General features: G+C 44.3%; 1 protein-coding gene across 1 annotated transcript in view; it reads right to left on the bottom strand.

Moving 5' to 3' along the window:
* GAB3 (GRB2 associated binding protein 3) overlaps nt 1-24,896 on the bottom strand; it is a 58,751-nt gene extending 33,855 nt beyond the window's left edge. Inside the window, exon 1 of the mRNA XM_089536494.1 lies at nt 24,716-24,896. Coding sequence (XP_089392620.1) covers nt 24,716-24,802 — 87 coding nt within the window. The 5' untranslated portion in view covers nt 24,803-24,896. The remainder of the gene's footprint in view (nt 1-24,715) is intronic.

Here is a 24,896-nt window from a genome sequence, read left to right as displayed (position 1 = left end):
TCTTTCATGTCCCATGGCTTTAGCTTATTTATTTTTAGCCACCATTGGGGCATTTTGCATATCTCACTTGGTTAGGCAAGTCCTTCTTAAAAAGCAAATTATTGCAAGAGGCTGGAGTTTTATGGACAAACCAAAAGGACAGTGCGGAAGAGCAGGACTCAAAACCCCAGATCCCTGGCCTCAAAGAGGAAGGCACAGTTTGACACCTGTTCTGGGATTTGTAGTTTTGTGAGATATTTGGTCTTCCTTATCAGAAAGGTCTGGTGCCACAGTGAGCGAATGTGCCTTCAAGTCACCTGTTAATGTATGGCAACCTCATGGATTTCCTAGGGATTTCTTAGGCAAGGAGTACTCAGTGGTATTTGTTGGCGGTCTCCCATCCATATTCTAACCAGGCCTGACCCTGCTTACCTTCCAAAAGCAGACTGGATCTAATCCCTTTAGTGTACTTAGGCTCCCTACAAACTACAGATCCCGAAATTTCATAGCATGGAGCCATGGAAGTTAAAGCAGTGTCAAACAGCTTTATTTCTGCAGTGTGGCAGCAGCCAGAAAAGCTCTGTAAGGAGGGAACTAGAAGACAGAAGGGCTGCAAATGGCACCTTTATGCCTGAACTGCATGGGAATGAAGAGTAAAAGTGAATAACCCAATGCACTTTGGAAGAAGGTTTCCAGGTGTGCATCTACAGTGTAGAAATAGGGCACCTTGACACCACTTTTAACTGTCATGGCGCCATTCAACAATTTTCTGTTAAGGAAGTCATGCCCATCAGCACATCTGCTTCATAGTTTGTGTGCAAAAGAAGTCATAGCATGCACTTTTGTAGGCTAGGTCTACTTCTTCAGATGTAACAGAACAACACAGCTATGTCTCTGGATTTAAAAATACTAGTTTTGTGCAAAGGGGGCTTTTGACTTCTATCCCAACCTTGTCCCAAAATGGGACTCGGTGGGGGTAAATCTGGCCTTTGGGGCAGTCTAAAGGGGAGCCAGGGGGAAAAGATGGCCTGCTCTTGTGTTTTGTGGTGACTGATCTTGTGAAGGCTGTGTTATGACTCACAGCCTTGTGTAATGTCAATTTGCAGTTCAAAAGATCTTCTAGGAGGTGGTTTCTTTTAAACCCAGCTTGACAAATGTCAAAAATACATAGAAATATGAGTCATCACACCCAAACAGTTAATTTGCGGCGATTTCACCAAGCCAGCCTTGTATCAGTCCGGCAGTCCCTTTTTTAAACACTGTCCAAGGAAGGGGACAGTCCACTCTCTGGAAAAACCACAACACTTTGCGCTCGTGTTGTCTGTAATGTCCTAGGAACCAACAACCTGCAACGCAAGTGCCACCGCCAAAGAAGAAAGAGGAAAGGCTATATAAACAAGCAATAGGAAATCCAACGTTGGGTTTCTATAACAAAGTCAACGGGGGAAAGAATGAAAAAAGAAAGTACAAAGAATGGGGGGGGGGGGGAATCCACAGATTCTGCATCCATGGATTCAACCATCTGCGACTTGCAAATATTTAAACACATATTCGACAAAGCAAACCTTGATTTTCCAATTTTATATAAGGGACACAATTTAACCTATTGTATCTAATGGAACTTATCCATGGACTTTGATATCCTTGGGGGTCCTGGAACCATATCAAGGTTCCAATGTAGTTTCAAAGGATCTAGGTAGTGAGAGAAGACTGTGGCTCCATCCGCATGGCAGAAATAATCCACTTTAAACTGACACAGCTCAATGCTATGAATCTCAGGATTTGTTGTGGTGCCGGAAGTCTCCAACAGAGAAGGCTAAATGTCTCACAAAATGACAGATCCCAGAATTGCGTAGCACTGAGCCGAGGGAGTTAAAGTGGTATCAAACTAGATCATTTCTGCAGTGCAGATGCAGTCTCCTCGTGCGAGAGTGGTGTTTTAAATGTTGTTGTTGTGTGCCTTGAAGTCATTTCCGGCTTGCAATGATCCTAAGGCAAACTTATCACGGGGGTTTCTTGTCAAGATTTGTTGAGAAGGGGTTTGCCCTTGCCTTCTTCTGAGGCTGAGAGAGTGTGACTTGTGGCCAAGCAGCGATTCGAACCCTGATGCCAAGAGTCATATCCCAACACTCAAACCTGCAGATACTAAGGGTTCACTATAAATGTAGAAACATTTTGAGGTACAGTTGGCCCTCCATATCTGCGGATCCAACCATCCACAGCTTGAAAATCTTCAAACAGATAAATGCCACAAAACCAAAAATTGATTTTGCCATTTTATATACAGGACACCATTTACTCTGCCACTGTATTTACTGGGACTTGAGCATCCATGGATTTTGGTATCTACAGGGGACCCTGAAACCAAACCCCAGCAGATACCAAAAGCCTGCTATATTCAAAAAATGTAGAGGTATTTAAAAAATAATAATCCTAATACAGCTCTGGAGCGTCTTTGCATCATTAGCAGCTACTTATCCTTTGCTGGCTCAGTGCTGAAAAGGAATACAGCATTGCAAATTATTGCCGTTTAGTCGCCCACCTACAAATCTGAATTGAAGTTTCTCTTTTTTCCAGCTAAATACGTTCTCCCGCAGAATGAAAGGAACGATTTAGCAGAAGCAATTGGGGAGGCTTTTCGTCTATTTGAGGCACACTTCAAGCTCATGATGTTGATTGCTGGATGATTCAGATTTACTCACATTATTGACATCTCAGTGATGCACAGAGAGTCGCTTTCTGCCAAGGGTCTGTGTAGCTCAGGCATGTTTTCAGTGTCCCAGATCTCAGCCATCTAGAACCCGTCGGACTCCAACTCCCAGAAGTCTTAGCAACCATAGGCAAAGGGTCAGGGATTCTGGGAGTCCACCTACCCAACATCTGAAGCTTCCCTGGCTGAGAACCAGTGTTTGCGTCAGTGAATCTTAACCTTGATGGGGAGCGGGCACCAACTGTTTGGGTGCATCTAGACCAGAGTTTTCCAAATTCTCCTTTTTGACATCAACTCCCAGAAGCCCCAGCTACCTTGGAATTCTGGGAACTGAAGCCCAAAACACCTGGAAGGTCCAAGTTTGGGAACCGCTGAGTAGGACTAATGCAGCTTGACACCACTTGAACTATGGTTCCATCCTACAGAGTCTTGGGGTTTATAGTTGTGTGAGACACCAGCACTTTTGGACAGAGACCACTAAAGACCTTGTGAAACTACAAATCCCAGGATGCCATAGGATAGAACGATAGTACTCGAAGCAGTGTCAAACTGCATTGTTTCTACAGTGTAAATGCACCCTTTGAGAATCTGATGAAAGCGCCAGACACTTTGCTTTATACACACAAAATTGGCATACAATTTACTCAGAGGTGGTTTTGCCAAGTTCCTTCCTTTGAAACCTATCCTACAGCACCTGGTCTTTGTTGGCAGTCTCCCATCCAAGGGCTAACCAGGCCTGACACTGCTTAGCTTCCAAGATCAGGCAAGATCTGTCACCTTCAGGGTATTTATGCATGCTTTTCCCACTCTTAGCATACAAAGATGGTGAGATTTTAACCTCTGTCATGCCTTCTTCCATCATCTAGGGATCTTCAGAGCTTACTATTAGCAGCAGTAAACAGCATTTGTTGCTCTAAAAATAAAACACTGTTACCTGTTGCTACATTACTGTTGTTGACATTGTTGACACTGTTGCTACATCCCTTCAAAAAAACACCAGTGTTACCACGCATCGCCAGAAAAAAGTACCATGTTCCAGGTAACATAGGCTGCATCCACACTGCAGAATTAATCCAGTTTGACACCACTTTAACTGCCCTGGCTCAGTGCTATGGCATCCTGGGATCTATAGTTGGTTGTGGCACCAGAGCAACACACACAACCATCGTTTGTAACAATTCATTATTATTATGGGTCACCTGAGACTTGAACCTATCATGGGATTTTCTTGGCAGAATTGGTTCAGAGTTGGTTGGCCATTCGCTTCCTCTGAGGCTGAGAGAGTGTGACTTCTCCAGGGTCATCCAGTGGGTTTCCATACCAAAACTCTTTCCCTATGGACTTTATCACGGGGGACAATACCTCCTATAGTATGAGTCCTTCAGGCCAAAGATACGTTCTAATATTCAAACAGCCAGCTTTGGTGGCCAGCATTTAAAGATGCAAAGAGTCACTCCGAAGTCTGGTCAACGGCATCTATTGACTGCTATCAGAGCCACCGTGGTCACAATGACTCATGTCTAGAGCCGCCCGCCATTAACACGTTGTTCTATCTAGCTATTTCTGGAATGGAGGGGCCTCAAACACGAAGGACGGCATATTAGTGCCAGAGTAACTATAGAAATGACATCAACAAAACAACGGCATGCTGATCCGGAGGTCAAGGGAAGAACAAGCTTGAAATAGCTAGTTTCGAAAAACAGCCAGAAGAAGAAAAAACCCTCCCAACATCAGGAAAGAGAAATCCCATCATAATGCCTGGTGTAAGAAAGGCACTTCTGTCATCCCAAACATACTATGGTTATTGTCTAAAGTATGATTTAAAAATGCATGCGCTGGGAATATCTTTCCTTCTGTTCTGCTCGTCTCTGATGAAACCAAAGCCAGGCTTGTTAGTCTCCATGAACCATAGCTCTATGGAAAGTCTAAAAAAGGAGGCACATGGGTTGTTTCATGCCAACGCACCAGTTCTAGGACATCTCACCTCCACCTAGATGCGGGTCTTTTGTAAAGTGAATGGATCTCCATTACCTGTCCGAGACCAAGGGGTGCACAGCTGAATGTAGATTTGAACCTGGTCTCCTGGAAATATAGAGGTTATTCACATGCCAGGATGAATCTGGGCTGAATCTCTAGAATCTCATGCATCCCGAATGCACCCGATTACATTTGGGGGGACTGCCAAAAACCCAACTTAATCCCAGATGATCAATATTGGCTTCCCCCGCCCCGAGTGTTTTTCTTTTTAAAAAGATCTACATCGTTGGTCATGTGAATAACAGATGCTAATAGACCTGGGATAAAACGCTGCGTGCCAAAAAAGAGGTTCTGAATGCATTCACATCATTGACTCCACCTTTATTCAAATACTCTGCATGTGTGAGCAACCAAACTTGCAGAGATGCACAGCGATGCAGTTCCATATGGTGAACAACAAACCTGGAATGCATGAGTTAGATGCATCGTCACACTACAAAAAGCGATGACTGACTGTCCCCCTCGTTCCAGTTGGATGTTGATTCAAACCACTACACCACACTGGTTCCTTTTAAAATAAACCTGCTCTCTTGGCACAGGGTCTAAATATCCTAAAAACACCTGATCCTGTCTGATCATGGATGCCAACCCCAGTTAGTACTTGGTTGGGAGACTGCCAATGAATAGCAGGGGCTGGAGACTCTAGTTCTGAGGCAAGAATTGGCAAAGTCACCTCTATGGGGTTATTTGCACATTTTGTTTTGCAATGCTACTATGCAAACAATCTCACTTATGAATTCTCAATTTCTTGTTCACCCTATTTTTCTTTATCGGAACCTCATCTCTGCAAGTTCTGTCGCTCACGCATATCAGCAACGCAAATAAGATGGAGTCATTGATGCGGATGTATACGAAACACCTTCAAGGCATGCAGAGTTTTATCCCAGGTTCATCTGCATCGGTTATTCACACACCGACAATGCGACTCTTTCAAGCAAACTCTGAGATGAATTATCCCGGGTTTTGCAGGTTTTTTGGCAACCCTCCCAAACTTCATTGGATACATTCGAAATTCATGTGGATAACAGATGCAACCCACATTCCGCCAGAATTATTTGCACCATCTGAATGACCCCTGAGAAAACCCTATGAAGTTTATGGGGTCGCCATAAGTCGACAGGCGACTTGGGAGGCACACATAAACAAACATACACACTTATGGTAATTGTCTACAGAAAGCACTGTGGAAAGTATCAGTCCTTTCTTGCTTTGCTCTCCGAAGATTAGACTAATCCTAGCTGTGATGAAGGCTGATTAACTTTGGCCTCCCGGAAGCCTTGGCGGAGATGCCAGTCTGTCAACAAGTGTTTCTTGGAACCATTAACCCCAGCTTCCATGGAAATACTCTCCTTGCTACAATTGATAAAGCGATGTTGTTGTGTTCTGGCTCTTTTTTAAAAAAAGAAAAAGGCTGTTATGTCACACAGCTCCTCCAGAAAAGCCCTAACGTCCAAATGCAACTTCTCAGAATTGCCGTCTTGGTCAAGTTTGTTCCGATAATCATTCTGCAGCACCTCCGAAATGTCTTTTTCTGCCTCTCCAGAGAAAAGTATGACACTGCAACTCAGGCCTGGCAAAGTGTTCTCTGCTAGACACAAAGCTGGATGGAAGCAGAAAGTTGGAGATTTTCAGTGTGTGTGTATGTGTGTATAGGAAGTGCAGTTCACTCCATGCACTCTTCCATTCGCTGTGTTTGAATTCTCTCGGTTCCTTTGCCTGCCCCTTTTCTTTGGTCACCTACATTGTATTTCTACAGTTTGACACTGCTTTAACTACTATGGCTCAGTGCTATCAATTGCTGGGAACTGTAGTTTTGTGAGCTATTTGGCCTTATCTGTGCCACAGCAAACTACCACTCCCAGAATTCCATAGCAGTAAGCCATGGCAGTTAAAGTGGTGTCCAACTCGATTATTTCTGCAGTGCGGATGCAGCCTTAGGGGTTTATCACACTGGGGCTAATTTTGGCATTAAAGAGAGATTAAACCGTGGTTAAAGCATCCTGCAGAAACGCATTGTCGCTGAAATCCCAAAAGTAAAAAGATGTGCATTAACGCTTCTTTGTAACCACTTTAATGTGTGACGCCACGTGAAATTGTTTCGCATAATTGCACGATTTTTTCAGGATATTCACGAGATGAACTTCTGATCTCCTTTGTGCGATAAACTCCTTAGATGAGAACACTGAAGTCATCTGTTGTTTTGCAAAGTGCTTTCTTGTGCGGTGTGCGCATGTTGCTGTTGCGCTGTTTAGATTTCCTTTTTCTTGTTTGCCTTCAGTAAACAGAACAGCATGTGGGCACAGCTAGAAGGACCGTCTCTAAAGCAGAACATCACACCCACAACAAAAGCAAGATGCTCACATGCAACCACAGCCATCAAAGGACGCCCGCCGCAGAGCTACACCTGCGGTTGAAAAAAGCAAAATATCAGCTGGAGATGAAAGGAGCTTTTTCAAAGCAGACACCGCTCTCAGGGAGATTAACCTGGAGTCCTTTTAATGATGGAGGTACGGCTTCTCTTCAAGCAAAGTAATTAGGACCCAGATCTCACCAAAGAGCGATTCTGATGGCTTAGAAGAAGATGCAAATAAAAGAAATCAGGGATAAAGGAATATAATTATTCAGCCATGTGTTCCTTTAAATGTGAACATATTTGTCATCCCTGGCTTGTCTCTTCAGTTCTTGCAAAGAATAATCCACAGCTCTGACTGTGGACCACAATCATTGCATACTATTTTTTTTTGTCCTAATGCAACATCTGGACTTTTGCACCCAAATAGACAGTCTTCCACAAGATGCTCCTTTCCCTCTCTCACCCAACAGGCAAAACAGCTTGGAAAAGCTGCATGTGTGGTTTATTCTTGCTGTTGTGTGCCTTCAAGTCACTTCTGACGTATGGCAACCCTAAGGTGAACACATCATGGAGTTTATTTGGCAAGGGCCTCAACTCATCCTCTAGAGTTCGAAGAATCAAATATAGGTCCAAAGCACACTGCAGAAATACTCCAGTTTGAGAGAGCTTTAACTGGCTCAGTGCTAGGGAATCTGAGGATTTGTAGTTTGTTGTGGCACCAGACAGAGAAGGCTAAATGTCTCACAAAACTACATTTCCTAGAATTCCCTAGCATTGAGCCACGGCAGTTAAAGCGCTCTCAAACTGGGTTATTTCTGCAGTGTGTTTTGGACCATAGAGAAGTCAGGTTTCCAGGAATTTACAGCCCCAAAGAAAAGGGGCAGAATACGTCCAAGAGAACGCAAACACTGAAGATTTTCACTGTTTCACACACTGCAGTGCTAGAAATTTGGAAACTACAAGGAAGTTTCGTAAGAAGGAGAAGACTTCGTACGGGTGCAATGCCCTTATTTTACCCTCCTATATCTACCATCTTGTGTGGGTGGATGGACGGATAGACAGATGGATGGGCAGGTTTCCTCTACTCTTCGTCCATCTGCTTTTTTAAATCGCCCGTCGCATGCAAAGTATTCCTACAAAGCTGAGCAGAGTCGCTTGTTCTCACGCTACTCATGAATTCTGTTTGGAGAATATGTTACAAAGCTTCACGACGGTATGCTTCCCGTCCCTACTCCTCTGATGATGTTTTAATTTTTATATGTAATATTTTAACTTGTATTTTATTGTCTTCTTACCTGTAAGCCGCCTTGATCACATTGTGGAAAGGCGGGGTAGAAATAAAGATTATTATTATTATTATTATTATTATTATTATCTTTGCTACAGCAGCGTTCCGCTTTGCATCTTATCACATAAAATGTTCCCCACTTTGATCATCTTCTTCCAGTGATGAAGCGGCAATACATTTTGGGGGGCTATTAAAAGACTGGAGTTGGCATTTATTTTTCAAGAGAGCTAGTTAAAAACCACTTGTGAGTCTTTAAAATTCCAAATTGTGCTCATATCTTTCAATTTGGGAGGAACTGACTGGTTTCCACCATCCCCACCACCGACAACCAGCTAACAGACCGATATGATGGGCGACTCCAGAACACCAATACTCAGAAATGTTTCCACCCCCTCCATCCAAGTTACTAGAAAATGAAAAATTGCAAGATAGCTCAGCGATTACTATTTGTTTTGCTGACTCCGGAGTGCCTGGGCTCACTGATATTTTGTTCCATGTGCCTTCCTGGAATGAAAATGACAAAAACATTTCCCAGTTATTCACCCAGCAGAAGGTAACTGGAGGTGGCAAACAGAATGGAGTATTCTGGAAGAACTCGTCATGGCCTGACTTGAACTCGGAACAGGAGCATCCTTCATCGCAACACTTTGTGGCAAGCCCCTCTTGCTCTAACAGAGGTCCAGACATGGCAGCCATTGTAGGGCCGGAGGCAGGAGTCCATCCTAGCCCTAGTGAAAATCTCCGGTGTTACTTGCTAGTCTCCTAACCAAGCATCCAAGCTTTGAGTAAGCCTAGCAAAGTTCTTTTTTTATTGCTAATGGACCATTGGAGAGCCAACATGGAGTCGTTTAAGAGTTGGACTACAAATCTGGAGATCAGGGTTTGATTCCCTGCTCAGCCATAGGAACCTATTGGATAGCTATGAGTGAGTCATACACTGTTAGCCCCAGAAAATGCTGTGATAGGTCCGCCTTAGGATCGCTTAAGTTGGAAACAACTTAAAGGCACACAACAACAACAACAACAACAACAACGGACCATCAGCCTAGTCCGTTCCCTCATGCTGACTAATCCAGAAACCTTCTGTTGATCAGTGTCCATCCACACTGCATAAAAAATGCAACACTTTGATACCACCAAAAGTGCTGTACGTTTCCATCTTATTGGACCTCAGCATTTGTAGTTTGGTTAGGTACTAGAATTATCCCCAAACGCTCACTTAAACCATTGCATTGGCACACTCGGACTCACCAAACTATAAATCCCAGGTCTCCATAAAGTAGGACCTTATGGCACTTAAAGTGATATCTAAACGCAACAACTGTGCAATGCAGATACACCTGTGGTTCAGAATGCAGCCACTTGAGGTGCATCATAAGAGCTCCAAAGAAGGGTGTCGCTCACTGTTCTCTTCAGTATGGAGATTTCTGAGCAAATGACTTCGGAGAAGTTGGAGGTGGAACTAGCCATGGGGTGGGGATGGGGATTGGGCAGCAGATGTGTGGTCTGTTAACCACGTTTCTCTCCAAGGAAGAGGAACCACAGCTGTTCCCTGAAGCCGCTTTAAATGATAATTTGCAAGGCATTTGCAAATCATCATTTGCAAGGCAAAAACCAAAGGAACTCAGGTAAGTTAAAGAGCAATTTTGTGCTGTAAAACTGAAAAAAGAAAAAAAAATACACACATATCTCATTTAACAAAACCTCTGACAAAGGAGCTCTATTACAAAATCTTTTTATACCTGTTCATCCCTGATCCCCTTTCTTTTTTGTCCTTTGTCTAGATGGAAAGGGTTTTTTTAGTAGCATCAGCATCAGGAGAATGGTGAAGGATGGTTAGAGAAACACAAACTTTTGTTCTAGGGTCACAACAGAGTGTCTGCAATACACAATGCAATAAGCCTGAGTCTGGAAAGAATGGGATTCTGTTTTACACGATCCCATTGTAGCTGAATGGCCTTGTCTACAAGAGGCAAGGCAGACAGCAGCTGCCTCCAGAATATCTTCCTGAGCATTTATGAACCGCAAAACAAGACAGAGAGAAAAAGAGAAAACCGATAAGCCTGCCTCGCTAGCTAACCCCAGATCTATAACTGTGGCAACCAAAATGGAAATTACAGTCGGCCCTCCACATTGGCAGCTTTGCATTTTTGCCGGTGTGATTATTCACGGATTTAAGTAATATGTTCTCTTTAATAATAATTATTATTATTAATAATTTGTTTTATTTATATACCGCTATTCCAAAGATCATAGCGGTGAACAGCAATTAAGCTAATTAGCAAGTAAGCTAATTTGCCCCCAACAGTCTGGGTACTCATTTTAGCTCCCTCCTCGGAAGTATGCAAGCCTGAGTCAAGCTTGGGCCCTTTTGCTGGTCTTGAACTCACAACCTTGTGGTTTTGAGTGAATGGCTGTAGTACAGGCATTTAACCACTGCGCCACAAGGGCTCCTTAGGAATTCCTCTTTAGGAATTTCTAGGTCCTCTGCCAGAAGTTCACCACAAGTTATGATGGAGGATCTAGAGATTCCTAGAGAAAACATTTCTCTAGGCATTTTTGTAGTGGATGTTGGCTGGTCGAAAGAAGTTGTAATGGACTTGATCTACTTCCTTGGAGTGAGGATGACCAATCATCCCAAGCATTAGAACAGTTGATGCCCCTAGATATATGGACAGTATCCTTAGACCATATGCCACCAACGCTCCCAGCTATGTGAAGGATATTACCAGCTTCCTGAAGAAATTGCAATCCACCCACAACCTTCCAGGGAACACCATCTCAGCCACCCTGGAAGAGGAATCCCTGTATGCCAACATCCCACAGAAAGATGGACTACAAGCTGTTAGGAACATCATCCCAGATGGGGCCACTAGCCGCCAAAGTCTGTCACTTTGTTGTCACACACATCTACCTTGGCACTACAATGAAATGTTGAGACATTGATTTTGTTAAAAGCTAGGTATTTTTGCAGTATCAGGAAGAGGGGCTTATGGGATCTTCTGATCTGTGTGCCGAAACAACGTCTCGTTCCCAGCTTTGGACCCCCAGCTGCTGGTGCTCTACAGTACTCCCCAATGTTTGACATATACATATCGTCCTCCTTCTGCTGCGTTCAACTATATACCTCTCCTGCCCCCATTTTAGCTTCATGCCACCCCTGCAAGGTAGGTCAACCTGAGAGAGAAATTCACTGGCCCAACATCGCCCAATGACTTTCATGGTTCAACAGGAACTAGAGCCCAGATCATCCAAGTCCAGCACTGTAAAAGTTGCACCCCAATGCCTCTTTATAGTGTGGTTTACACTTGCAATCTTACAGCTGCGGATGTGGCCATCCAGATGTTGCTGAGACTCCTGTGAACTTCGCTATTGACTCTTCTGGCAAAGGCCAATGGGAGTTGCAATCCTACAGCATCTGGAGGGCCAGACGTTCCCCACCACGGTTGCATATAAACACTCTTGTTGGCTTCTCAACCAATTCTGTGATGGTGGGAAAGAGAGAGGTTGTGACCCCTCCGGATGGTCCAGGTTTTGTTGCTTAGCATTTTGCCATTGTTGTCATCCTGGCAATCGATCTTCCAAACCATAAACTTCTCCATCTGTAAACGCAAACATTTGCACTGAGTTTTGCATGCCCAAACAGCTGGTCAATGCGCCGTGTCAATTCTGCAGTTTATACTATTTGTGATGCTAGACCGGGTTTGTTTATAATCTCGGCTAATCCAGAGGAGTTTATACAAAAGGCAAGAGCAGTGAAATATTGGTCATTCGCACAATTTATATTGCCACATATAGAGTTTACTTTAGGAATCGCAAGATATGAAAAGCAATTTCCTTACTGCAGAGGTTCGCAAAGCGGTGGGCATTTCCCCCCAAATCTTTCTCTTTCTCTCCTTTGCTAACAATCTTGGGTGGTCAGTTATTTCCATCCACAATTTGCAGATGAGGAGGCAAAGCCCGCGAACAGAGATTTGGACCGATTGCTTCCAGAACAGCCGAACAAGAAAGAACAGCAGCATTTCTAGCAAAATGGAGTCGGGGAAGATATCTTTCTACATCCGAATACAGTGTGATTGTGCAAATATTGGGGATACAAATATTTGTAAGTTATAAAATCGAAACTGATTTTTCCAATGTTCATTTTTTTAAACATGGAAGGAGCACAGTGAGGCCTATGGCAATAGGTGGGAATGGCAAGGTAGTCCCAAACCCCACCAAAGCTGAACATGATCCAGCAGTGTGATGCTGCAGCAAAGGCGACAAATACTATTTTAGCCTGCTTTAGAAGAACCGTAGTTTCGAAGTCATAGGAAGTAATGGCCCGCCTATATTCTGCGCTGGCCAGGCCTCATTTGGAGTACTGCGTTCGGTATTTCACATTTCAGGAAGATATGAATAAACTGGAGTGAGTTCAAAACAAAACATATCAGGTAAGGTTGAAGAAGTAGGGCATGTTCAACCTGGTGAAAGATTGTACTCTTCAAATATTTCAAGGGCTGTCTCAAGGTGAAGAGGGCAATTTTTGTTCTCTGTTGTCCTAGAGTTTAGGACTAGATCTGATGGTTTACAACAGTGATTCCCAAACTCTGGTCTTCCAGGTATTTTGGACTCCAGCTCCCAGATTATTGGCCGAAATGGCTGTGACTTCTGTGACGCCTGGAAGACAAGAGTTTGGGACTCACTGGTTTAAAGTTACCATTTGGAGACCAGACCTAATGGTTTAAAGTTACCATTTAATCTTGGAGAACATGTTTTCAATGTAGGGCATGTTTCAATTGACCATTAGAAGGAATGTCTTGACAGTAAGAGCAGTTTGGCAATGGAACCAATTGCCTAGAGAGATGATGGGGGTCTCCTTCTATAGAGGTCTTCAAGAAGAGGCTGGACAGCTACCTTTCAGGGATGATCTAGCTGGAGATCCTATATGGAGCAGGAGATTGGATTCGATGGTCCATGCGGACCCTTCCAACTCTGTGGTTCTAAGGTTGCATGTCCCTGGTGTTGTGTGGTGCAGCTACACTCTGTGACTTTCCCATATTCACACAGTATATATGTACCCAACTCTTTTCCATGCCAGCATTCTCTGAAGATGTCAGCCACAGATGCAGGCGAAACGTCAGAAATAAACTCTTCTAGAACATGGCCACATAGCCCGAAAAACCCACAAAAAACTATGGATGCCGGCCATGAAAGCCTTCGACTTTCCATGCTCTGCTGAACATTCAAAGTTGTTTGTACTTTGTTGTCGCTTTCTCCTTTTTTCCAGGAACTGGTTGTATGGTGTTTCTACGTAGAAAACATGCCCTCGAAGATTAAACAGGGGCTTCGGGACTCCTGCAGCGCCACCCAGATTAATATACTAAGGGAAATGACTTTGCTAAGTGTTTTGGCATTCCAAGTGCCAAGAACAGCACGGTTTCGTACGCAAACATTTTCTCTGGCTTTCCCCCCCCCCCCCCCCAAGACATGAAATGTCATCTGAGACAAATAAACTCTATAAAAGCATTATGAGATACAAAAGAGTTATGGTGACTGCATCTTCCGTTGACCAACACCTGCTTCTGGAGATGGCTTGAACCAGAATTTGTTCAGTCAAATGGAGACGATAATAATCTCCATATTTTAGGGCTAAAGAAGAGATTGTGTTAGCAAACACATGAGTCCAACTCCACATTTGGTGAGATAACGGAGAACGGGGAGGTTTGGGGACATACATGACCCTATCCTGACTTCATCCAGCAAAGGTCCCCTACTCTCCAAGAAGGTTGGTTCAATTCAAGACAGATTCTTTTGCAACCCAGTTGGGCAGAAATGAAATTAAAAGCTACCAGAGTGAATGATATTTCTAAAGAAGTACTGATGGATAGCAGAAGGGTTAAGAACACACACAAACTGATTTTGCAAAGAAATACACATTTGTTGGGGTTGTGGGCACAGGACGCCCATGAAAGTGGAAAAACTGCAAACTAACAAAAATACTACTTTTTTACTTGAGAGACCACCTCTCTAGGAATCGCTAGGTCCTCTAGTGAAACTCTGTGGTCAGCATCTGCCCAAAGTTGACCATAGAGTCATGCTAGAGGACCTACAAATGCCTAGAGAGGTGTTTTATCTAGTAACCTCTAGGTCCTCCAGCACAACTCTATGGTCAATTCCCAGCCGAATTTGCACAAAAGTAGTTTGCACTCCATTAACTCAGGAATAAGGGACAGAACTGTGCCCTTCACTGTTGACCCAGGCAAAAGCAAACTTTTATCTTGTAATACCCAGGACCACATTGACTTCGTTAACTGAGGTTAATTAATTGAAGGCAGGGGAGATATTTCTGAACAAATCCAGCCCAAACCTCCCAAAGCTTCACACGCCTGCATGCGAAGTGCACAAACACTGGGGAGAAACATTTTCCTCCCAAGCTTCAAGAGGGCTTTCAGGAAACACAAAACAAAACACCATTTTTCAGCAGCCAGTAATAAATGAGAACCGATGAAAATGTCACACGGCAGAAGTACGGAAAGCGGAAGGACGATCAAGTGATCTGAACTTCTGCTTTTGGAACTGCAGGTCTAACGCAGCAAAGGAGGCAATTCAGAGACATGGAAGAGCCCCTTCCCTGGTTCTGCATTGTCTCAGATTTAGGTGTTTTAATGCACCTCTTTTCTATGTTTTTAATTGTATTGTTCTTTTAAAATCGTGAAGCCGCTCTGAGTCCCAGTTCTGGGAAAAGAGCAGGATACAAATAAATATAATAATAATAATAATAATAATAATAATAATAGGTGGGGGGCAGCTCATCCCCAAAAAACCCTGCTTCTACGGTTGTTGCTTTCTTAAAGATTCATTAAATATTTATGTACATATATATGTAAACATATAAACACACAGTTCATAAATGCCAACTAAATCACACAATTAATAGACTCCAACATGCACCTACACATATTTACACAGCTATACTGGGAGTCCAACGTGGCATAATGGTTTGTGCCCCATAAACGTCAGACTTGGCACCCTTGTCTACTGCTTGGATACGCACAAAAATTGGCGTTTCACCCAGACCCTCAATCTAGCAACCCTAATAGCTGTTCTCTTTACATTCATGATAATGAAACCTCCCTTTGGTTTCTCCTTGGCCCCATTTTGGTGCCAATTCTGGGTTCCCAAGCATTCATAGTCTGAGACGTCTGTTGTTTCAAAAGTTGCGGGGATGGCACTGAAATGGACCAGCGTGTGCAAAACTGATTTCATTTTTCACCAGAAGGATTTGCACGAATGCACTACAACAACCCCATTATTTAAAGGACACACCCCTGAATATCTACTGCTATAACTATATCAGCATTCTGGATTAGGATCGTTGCCGTTGTTGTTTTGCAGACTTTTGCATGAGCAATCTCATGCATGCATCCTTCATTTTCTTCTCTTTGTTCAAAGATGATAAGGTTCTCAGAAAGCTGCCGCTGCATCCCCCCACAGCTGTTGGATGAGCAGGCTTGGAAAATAAGCATTTTGGTGTGGCAGTTCCTTTCCTAGAGACCTCTAAACCCAAATTTGGATGAGAGGCCACATTTCTGCCTTACTCACTCTGAGCTTTCTACGACGCGAGTGAAATTCTCAAACAAGGACCTCCCTGGGGCTGATCAGGAATAATTTTGTAATCGTTGACCTGATCTCAGAACTGTTTCTGCTTCCATAGAAGCTGCTAAAACTGTCCTTCGCTGGCTGTTGGTGTCAGAAATTAGCCACACATGCACAGATATCATAGCAGAGAAACAAGAACAAAATATCCCATTTTACATAGTTCTTTGTGGGTTTTTCAGGCTATGTGGCCATGTTCTAGAAGAGTTTATTCCTGACGTTTCGCCAGCATCTGTGGCTAGCATCTCCAGAGAATGACACCCGCCACAGATGCCAGCCGCAGATGTGGTGAAACATCAGGAATAAACTCTTCTAGAACATGGCCACAGAGACCAAAAAACCCACAAAAAAGATTTGGATGCTGGCCATGAAAGCCTTCAACTTCACATCCCATTTTACATTTTTAAGGTGCTTTGAAAATGCATTTATGTATTCCTGCCTGGCAGGGGGTTGGACTGGATGACCCTTGTCACCTCTTCCAACTCTATGATTCTATAAGAACCTGGAGAAACGTTTATAGTACAGCTATACAGCGCTTGTAGCCCTCCAGATAGTGATGAACAACTACCCCTTCAAGCCTCACTATAGGCTGGGATGGTTGGGGCTGATGGGAACTGGAGTCCAACAACATCTCCAGGGCTACAGATTCTCAGGTTCTGTGCTAGTGCCATCTCTGGACCAGGAAGATGGCATCAGAACAGGGGTGGGCAAAATTTTGCAAATCCCTTTCACGTTTTGTTGTTGTTTACCTTCATGTTGTCCCTGACATATTGCAACGCAAAGGCAAATCTATCATTGGGGTTTCTTGGAAAGAGCTCTTCCAAGGGAGTTTGCTCTTGCCTTTCTCTTGAGGCTGAGAGAGTGTGACTTGCCCAAGAGCAGCCCATGGGCTTCCATGCCTGAGTGGGGGATTTGAACCCTGGTCTACCAAAGTCCTAATACAGCCCTCAAAACTCTACATCACGCTGAGTCCGCATTATTATCACTGTGGTGTTCGAAATCATTTCCTAATTTAATGTTCATTTTAATATGTGTAGCACATTTTGTATCTGCTGTACCCTATTTAAGCATGCTGTAAACTGCCTTGTATACCAGCCCTGGAAGAATGGCAAGATACTGAAGGAAGGGAAGGGAAGAGAAGGAAGGAAGGAAGGAAGGAAGGAAGGAAGGAAGGAAGGAGGGAGGGAGGGAGGGAGGGAGGGAGGGAGACAAGCTCCCAAATTTAGATCTTGTTACACTATAACTCCCAAAATCCTTTGGCATTGGGGATGCTGACTGTGAATAATGGGTGCTGTAGTCCAACGACATCTAGGGACCCACCTTTGGTAACCTCCCTGTTATAATGTGTGGTTAAACAAAGAATTTCTAAGAACACATTATAAATTGTATAAAGCAAGTCAAACTACTACGCCGCACTGGCTCAGTAATCCTAGCAAGATGTATTCAAATGGGGTTTGCTGCTGAACTCGGCTCTATGGCTGAGAGACTGTGACTTGCCCGAGGTCACCCAGTGGGTTTCCATGGCTGAGCAGGAACTTGAACCCTGCTCTCCTGGAGTCCTAGTGCAACATTCAAACCCACTGCATCATGCTGCTTTTGGTTTCATAAGCTTAACATGACCCTTCCAATGCAGAAAACTGGCCCTGGGAACCGGCTGCACTTGCTCAACCTTGTGCTAGATATTTGCACAGACAGCCACCCAACTCAGCCCTCTTGCAGGATTCCTAAGCTATTTATTCCATGCCACAAATGAGCTGAAAACTCCAGTTGAAGAAATCTAATTGAAGAGCAATGCATAACATTAGAACAAAACGGTTGCCACTTAGGTGATCAATATTTAAGGACTAACTTGCTCTTCAGTGGTGACCAAAGAATTGCCCTGGAAATCTGCATATATTGGGTTGGCCCCAGCCTCCGGATAAACTGAGGCAGATCTGAGGTTGTGTTCATGACAAAGCAGCAAATCCTTTGTCATTTAATTTATGACAACTGTGTCCTTACTGCCAGGAAGCAGGAGAAGGGCTGGCGAGCTATTCTGCCCCAGTGCCAACATTTTCTTGGCTGGCCTACTATACACCTTGACTTTGGAAGCGGATGGCACCGTTTCCGGCTCTGCCTCAGGTAGCAAAATATCTTTGGTTAGAACTAGTGAGTAAGCAGAGTAGAAAGGGAGGAGTGAACTACTTATGTCCTCCATAATAGTCCTCGGAAACAGATATATGCTTTCCAACGGTTTGGCCGAGACAATCCCGATCCATCCTCTGTCATCCCATTTTCCCGGTTACTTTTACAACCCTCCAGTTTCTCTTTCCTCCTCTGACTTTCCCCCTTTGCCTTCAGCTTAATTCAGTTGCTTCAAACTGAGTACAAAGGGAAAAAGTCCATCAGCTCAGCACCAAGGAGAGGAATTTTGCCCTTCCCAGTAGACTTGGGCAAAAGCAAACTGCGGCAGCCGCTCCTACATTGTTTGCTCTGCCCCATAAATAACCTTTCTCATTTTGACCACACTCTGATGTTGCTTGGCTACATGTGTCCTAATATTAATCTATGTGAAATATTAGAGGGCAGAAAAATATCCTGTGTAACCAGTATGGTATAATAGTGCAGCAGATAGGTATTCAGATAACCAGCAGAGAAGCGAGCCAAATGGATCTCGTGGTTACTCCTCGTGCCAACCCACTTGTTATCCTTCCTAGCAGGCCAGGATTGTGTATTTCCACACTCTTCGGTGGTAAGGCCAATTGATCAATGTATTGATTACGGCAAATAGTCAGCATAGGTGGCAAGACAGGGTACTATCCTCTTAAAAGACGCAGAAACTGGGGAGAATCCCAAGGAATCCACAGTAGACACTGGTCATCTCAAGATGCTCTAAAGCTGGTTGTTTTATTCATTAGAAACGAACATACAAAGAAGAGCAAATGCATTTTGGTCCATGCGTACTCTTAAGGCCTTTGTTTGGACCAAAACCCAGAATGGAAATCCAGCGTCTCACTGCCATTGGCAACCATTAGCTGGTGATACATGTGGACCTATCCATGAAGGTTATAGCTCTGCAATGCACTTGGTTACTTCTCATTATTTGTTACTGATTTCATTTATATGCCGCCTTTCCCCCCAAAGGGACCCAAAGTGGCGCACAGATTTAAAAAGCATTGCAATAAAAATGTAAAACAGTTAATGGTTCTCAAAGTAACTACATATTAATTCCAGTAGAGTTCCCATTAACTGCCCAGGCTTTCCTTCTGAGACACACAGCGAAAGCTAAGTCAGTTGCCAGGAACATGGACACCTTCATTCTCTTCTTGGTGAAAGAGAAAGCTTAAAACTGTGCAATGAAGCTCAATGTAATTCCTTAATTCCCACCAGAGTAATGGAATCAATGGGGTTTTAGAAGCATTGATTTAATGGATTCAGCGAGTCTATTCTATTATTATTATTATTATTATTATTATTATTATTATTGATTGTTTCCATTGCTTCAGTGAGTCTATTCTAATTAGTATTGTATGAATTATTGGATTCAGCCCAAAGGTGCTGACTATAGTCAATTGGTTTCTTACCATGCAGTCAGTATATATATCTATTGTGCTGGGCATTGCTAAAAGAGAGAGAGAGTGAGAGAGACTTGAGTTCGAATCCTGCTCAGTCTGTTTGGACCATCTTGCAGCAAAAGTTCTCCTGTGTCTCGTCCTCTCAACCCTGATCCTCTTTAACTAAACACTCCTGGGATCAAATCTGGGACTTTCGGCACATAAAGCTGGTGTTCTACCTAAGCTCTAGGGGAATCTGGGAATTGTAGTCTTACAATGCAACTTTTCCAATTCATGCGGGAATCTGCTATAGTCCAAACCAGGAACTTGTCCAGATTCTGGCTCAACCACTGAGCTATGAGAATTCTGGGAGTTGTAGTCCATAAAAGTAACTTCTCCTTGGTTCCACAACTGAGTAAAGGCTTGTCCCCACTGCTTTCTTAGGATGCATGGATTCTGAACATGCTTTCCTAGAGTAAGGCCCATTGAAGGCAATGGGATTGACTTGCTTTGTGTTGTTCGAGTCATTTCACAACTGAGAAGAACTGTTTTCCTCTATAGAATGGCTACATATTATTTATACACACACATATATATGTATGCATCTATCTCTGTCTCTCCAGAGTGATGCAATACCTGTTTGTGCCTTTCATACCCCAGAATAGGCCCACCATGGATGAAATGAAATCCAAAGTCTCTACATATTGCTATTTATATGCAGCTCCCCAGAGACAGCCTGCAATGGTTATTTAAAGTTTTTTGGGGGTGGAGAACATGTTCGTGAAGCAAAGCAAGGAAAGAAACAGGCATCCAAAGACGAGAGACAAAGCAGGGATTCTTAGGCAGAAAAAGCCACGCAGAGACGAAGCAGGAGCTTTTGGAGAATGCAGACCGACTCCAATGCAACTAGGAACATTGTCATATTGGGGAAACTATTATATACCTATTTGTTGCAGGGGAAGAAAAGGAGGATATTATTATTATTATTATTATTATTATTATTAATCCATCGGATCAGCTGAAACTAAAAGGCAAAAAGATCCATTACCTTCAACGGTGGTCATTGACAAACAGTAGCTGGGTGGTAACATAGGCATCCTTGCACCAAAATGACATGAAGTCAAGGATAAAAATTAATAATAATAATAATAATAATAATAATAATAATAATAAGGTCATGCTTTCATCCTTATCAGAGTCACAAAGGATAGGATCCTGGATAAACTCATCTAGTCTTTCCAGATAAACAAGATGCACGAAACTTGTTGCAAGACTTTTGCCGCAACGCACCAAAACATTGCTCCCAGGGCACTGTTTCGCTGCAAGGCCTCAGATATGAACCCACCATGCTTTTGCTTTCATTTTCCAGGTTGGAGAAGGAGAAATGAGGACTTCAACTCAATGGCTTTTGAAGGGAGAGGAAGAACAATCCAGAGGAAAAAAGAAGGGAAGTGGGAAAAGAAAAAAAGGGAAGTGATGTCAGGCTGCAAACAAACACACTGCAAGATATGCAGAGATATTTGGGGTGATATCTTTTCATTTTGCAAGAGCCTTGCCTCATTCATGGAATTTTACCTGTCTTACAACAAGATGACATTGTCATCCATTTGCAACTTCGGTCTCCTCCGCCCATCATTTGGGTATTTTTCCCTCTGCACTTCCATCTTCCACCTTACCCACAATAGGAATTCTGTTTTAAAAAGGAACAAAGTGCACCGTATCTTTTGATCAGGAACGGAAGTTGTCCATCTGGAAGCAGGAGTTGAAACGAACAAAGAGACTCTTTGGACTACAGTTCCCAGAATCCCCCTAGGAAGCATGGGGCCTATTGTTCCAAAGTTCTCCCTTGGGTCCCTTTCACGTTCCACAACTATTATTATGTGACTTTAAGTTGGCTACGCACATGCTCTCATATGGCTTTCTTGGTGAGATTCATTCAGAGGTTTGTCATTGGCTTACTCTTAGGCTGAGAGAGAGTGACTTTCCTGAGTACAACAAGAGGGTTTTCATGGTTGAGCAGGGATTCGAACCCTTCGCTCTCTAGATACATAGTCCAACATTCAAACCACTACAGCAGGCTAGCTGTCAGACTCAGGGCCACCTTCTCCTAGGGTTTTCTTGGTGAGGTTTAATCAAAAGAGATTTGTCATGGCCTTCCTCTTAAGGCTGAGAGAGTGTGACTTGCCCAAGGTCACCCAGTGGGTTTCCATGGCTGAGCAGGGATTCAAACAGCAGCGACAATAACACAACAACGGGATCATGCAAAGTCCCAGTTGCACTCTGGAGTCACTGGATCCCCTACGGACTCAAGACCTCGAGGGGTGCATCTGCACTGCAGACATAATGCAGTTTGGCACCACTTTTACATCCTTTTACGCTTCATCCTATAGTCGGGATCTGTCGTTCTGCAAGGCCTTGAGTCTTCTCTGCCCAGGAGGGCTGGTGCATCACCAAACTACAAATCCCAGGATTCTGGAGGGTGTCACCATAGCAGTTCAAGTGAAGTCAAACCGCATTATTCCTACAGTGTAGATGCACCCAGTGAGCCTGCATGGCATAGTGGTTTGAGTGTCAGATTATGATTCTGTGTTCGAATCCCAGCTCGGTCATGCAAAGGTGACTTGGGCAAGTCACACTCTCTCAGCCTCAGAGGACAGCAAAAGCAAACCTCCTCTGGACGAAACGTGCCAAGAAATCCATGATAGGTTTGCTTTAGGGTCGCAGTAAAAGGCACCCAACAGCAACAACAGATGCACCCAAAGTCACAGATACAAGATCATGTCCATCTTGCAAATGAATCTTTGCAAGATGGACATGACCAGGAAAAGAGGATGGTGAGTTATAGTTCAGGAGGAGGAAAGGCCGGCTGGGTAGGAGAGGAAAGCAAAAGCTCAGGGAAACTGGACTTGGAAGGATTGCACAAGTTTCCATTCGGCCAAAGAAAGGTCACTGTCCACCACCCACACAATATCTTCATATTTTAAGGATGTGCATGACTTTGAGCGGCTATGGCTGCATCCAGTGGAATCCTGGGACAGGTACTTAGAAAGCTCTAGTGCATCTAGAAAATGGAGGACCATTGAGGGAGAAATGGAGGACAAGGGAAGAACACTCATAGAAATGTAAACTCCTGCTTCTTAGTCCCACGCAGAATGGAGGACCTTCGGGAATTCCTCCTGGACAGGGAGGCTTAGAATGTAGGACATGTCCTGAAAAGGAGGACATGTCCTGGAAAAGGAGGACATGTCCTGGAAAAGGAGGACGTGGAAAATCTGGACAATTCTATCCCAATGATGGCCCGGCTTTGTTGCAAAAGCTCAATTGACCTTACAATGGATGTGTGTTTGTTTTCCTTTTGCACACACAACACGCAAACACAGAGAGACGCACAAAAGGAGTTTTGCTCTGTTTGTGTGTGTTGCAAAACAGCCAGTTACTTACAGCTGGAAAAACACAAGACCCAACACCTGGTTCTGAGTTCTAGATCAGTTTTGACCTTTCGAGGCCTGGCTACCGGCCTGGACTTGCCAGCTGAGGCAGTGGCTTCATCCTCCTAGGACACCAAAAGCACCGGTCACTCACAGCAAATCTGATCCAAGACGCCAAGCAGCGCATCCAGACAGAAGAGTTATAACACTTTCAGACCACTTCATCTGCCGAAGCTCCAACAACCTACACAATCCTGGGATCTGTAGTTTGGCAAGGACAGCCTGGACTTCTCTATATTGTGGTTTTCATCTGTGAAATGATAGAGGCTATGAATGCAAGGGGAAGACACTGTCATTCTTGGCCTCGGGCAGCAAAATATCCTGGTCCTGAGCTGGCTGTTTGAGGTTGTATTTTCTAGTATGATCCCCTCTTGCAGAGAATGCTGTGAAACTACAAATCCCAAGTCTGTTATGGAAGATGCAAGGGTTGCAGAACTACCAAAATCCCAGGGTCACCAAACTACAGATCCCAGGATCCCAAGTACAGAATAGAATCTTTATCATGCTCCGACACAAAGAATCCCAAGTATGTTATGAAACTGTGGGTCCCAGTGTTTCCAAACTACAAGTCCCAGGGTCCCCAAAGATGTAGCCATGCCAGTCTGATAGTGGTCTGCCACCCCTTTCATGGCGCAGAGAGCAAAGAGCAACCATGGCCAAGGCTGGCACCCTCCCTTCCTCACACACACACACACACACACACACACAACCCATTGCAAGGGCAGGTTGTGGTTTCTGCTGGGGCTGTGTGTGTTGTTGTGGTTGTGGCTTTCCCCCTCTCCGCTCCCCTCCAAGGAAGAAGTTCTTTGCAAAGTCATGCAGCCCAAACAAACCAGGCTGGCATTTTGCAGTCCTTAAAGGCACCAAAGGAAGAGAAAGAGAAAAGAGGGACTTAAGAAAGCAGCCAGGAAGGGAGCCTCTAAAACCACCATCATCATCACCATCATCTTCCCCATCATCAACACCATCATCCCTATCCCCCTCATCATCATCATCACTCCCTTCTCCATCATCCCCCTCATTATCATCTCTATGTCCATCATCATCATCTCCATCATCATCCCCTTCCTCCTCCTCCTCATCATCATTATCATGACCATCATCATCATCACCTCCATCAAGATCATCCCTACCATCGTCCCTATCATCATCATCATCATCATCATCATCCCTACCATCGTCATCTCCCTCATCATCACCACCACTATCATCATCCCCATCATCATCATGACTACCATCCTCATCACCTCCACCACCAACATCATCATCATCATCAATCCCCTCCCATCATCCCCTTTAGGACTGCATCACTGCCCCCAAACGTATGATAAAGCAGGATGACCGGGCGTCCTCCTTTTCCCGGACAGGCCCTCCCTCTCCTCCTCCTTTCCAGGAGCCCAACGAGGTCCTCCATTTTGAGCAGGACCAAGCAGCCTGCCTTTTCAGCTTTTCTTGTGGCCATGCCCTCCAGGTGTTTTTTTTTTGGGGGGGGGCGATGTCCTCCATCTCTTGGGACCTTGTCCTCCAGAGAAGAAGATCTGGGGTGAAGCATAAAGCAAAGCAGCCCGAAAGGGGTCTTGGCGCATCCATTCCCACGTGCGGGAGACCCGCGTCTTGCTGCCTTTGCTCTGCCGCCTGCGATCTGCCAAAGGCGGGAGGCGAGGCAGGGAGGCTGGGGCTCCTACTCACGTCTCTCTTGAGCTTCTTCTCCGGAGGGGACTTGATCAGCCACCCGGAGCACACCGCCGGGGCCCCCGAGGCTGCAGCCCCGCTCATCCTCTCCTCTGCTGCTGCCCCGGATCCCACCCTGGAAAGCCAGGCGAGGAGCAGCTCCGGAGGAAGCAGCCCCAACACACACACCACACAAGGC

Source organism: Sceloporus occidentalis, unplaced genomic scaffold, assembly GCF_023333645.1.
Source record: "Sceloporus occidentalis isolate IW3139 unplaced genomic scaffold, rSceOcc1.0.p SCAF_8, whole genome shotgun sequence".
Classification (NCBI taxonomy): domain Eukaryota; kingdom Metazoa; phylum Chordata; class Lepidosauria; order Squamata; family Phrynosomatidae; genus Sceloporus; species Sceloporus occidentalis.
The sequence above is the reverse complement of the archived record's forward strand: the minus strand, read 5'-3'. Positions and strand labels throughout refer to the sequence as shown.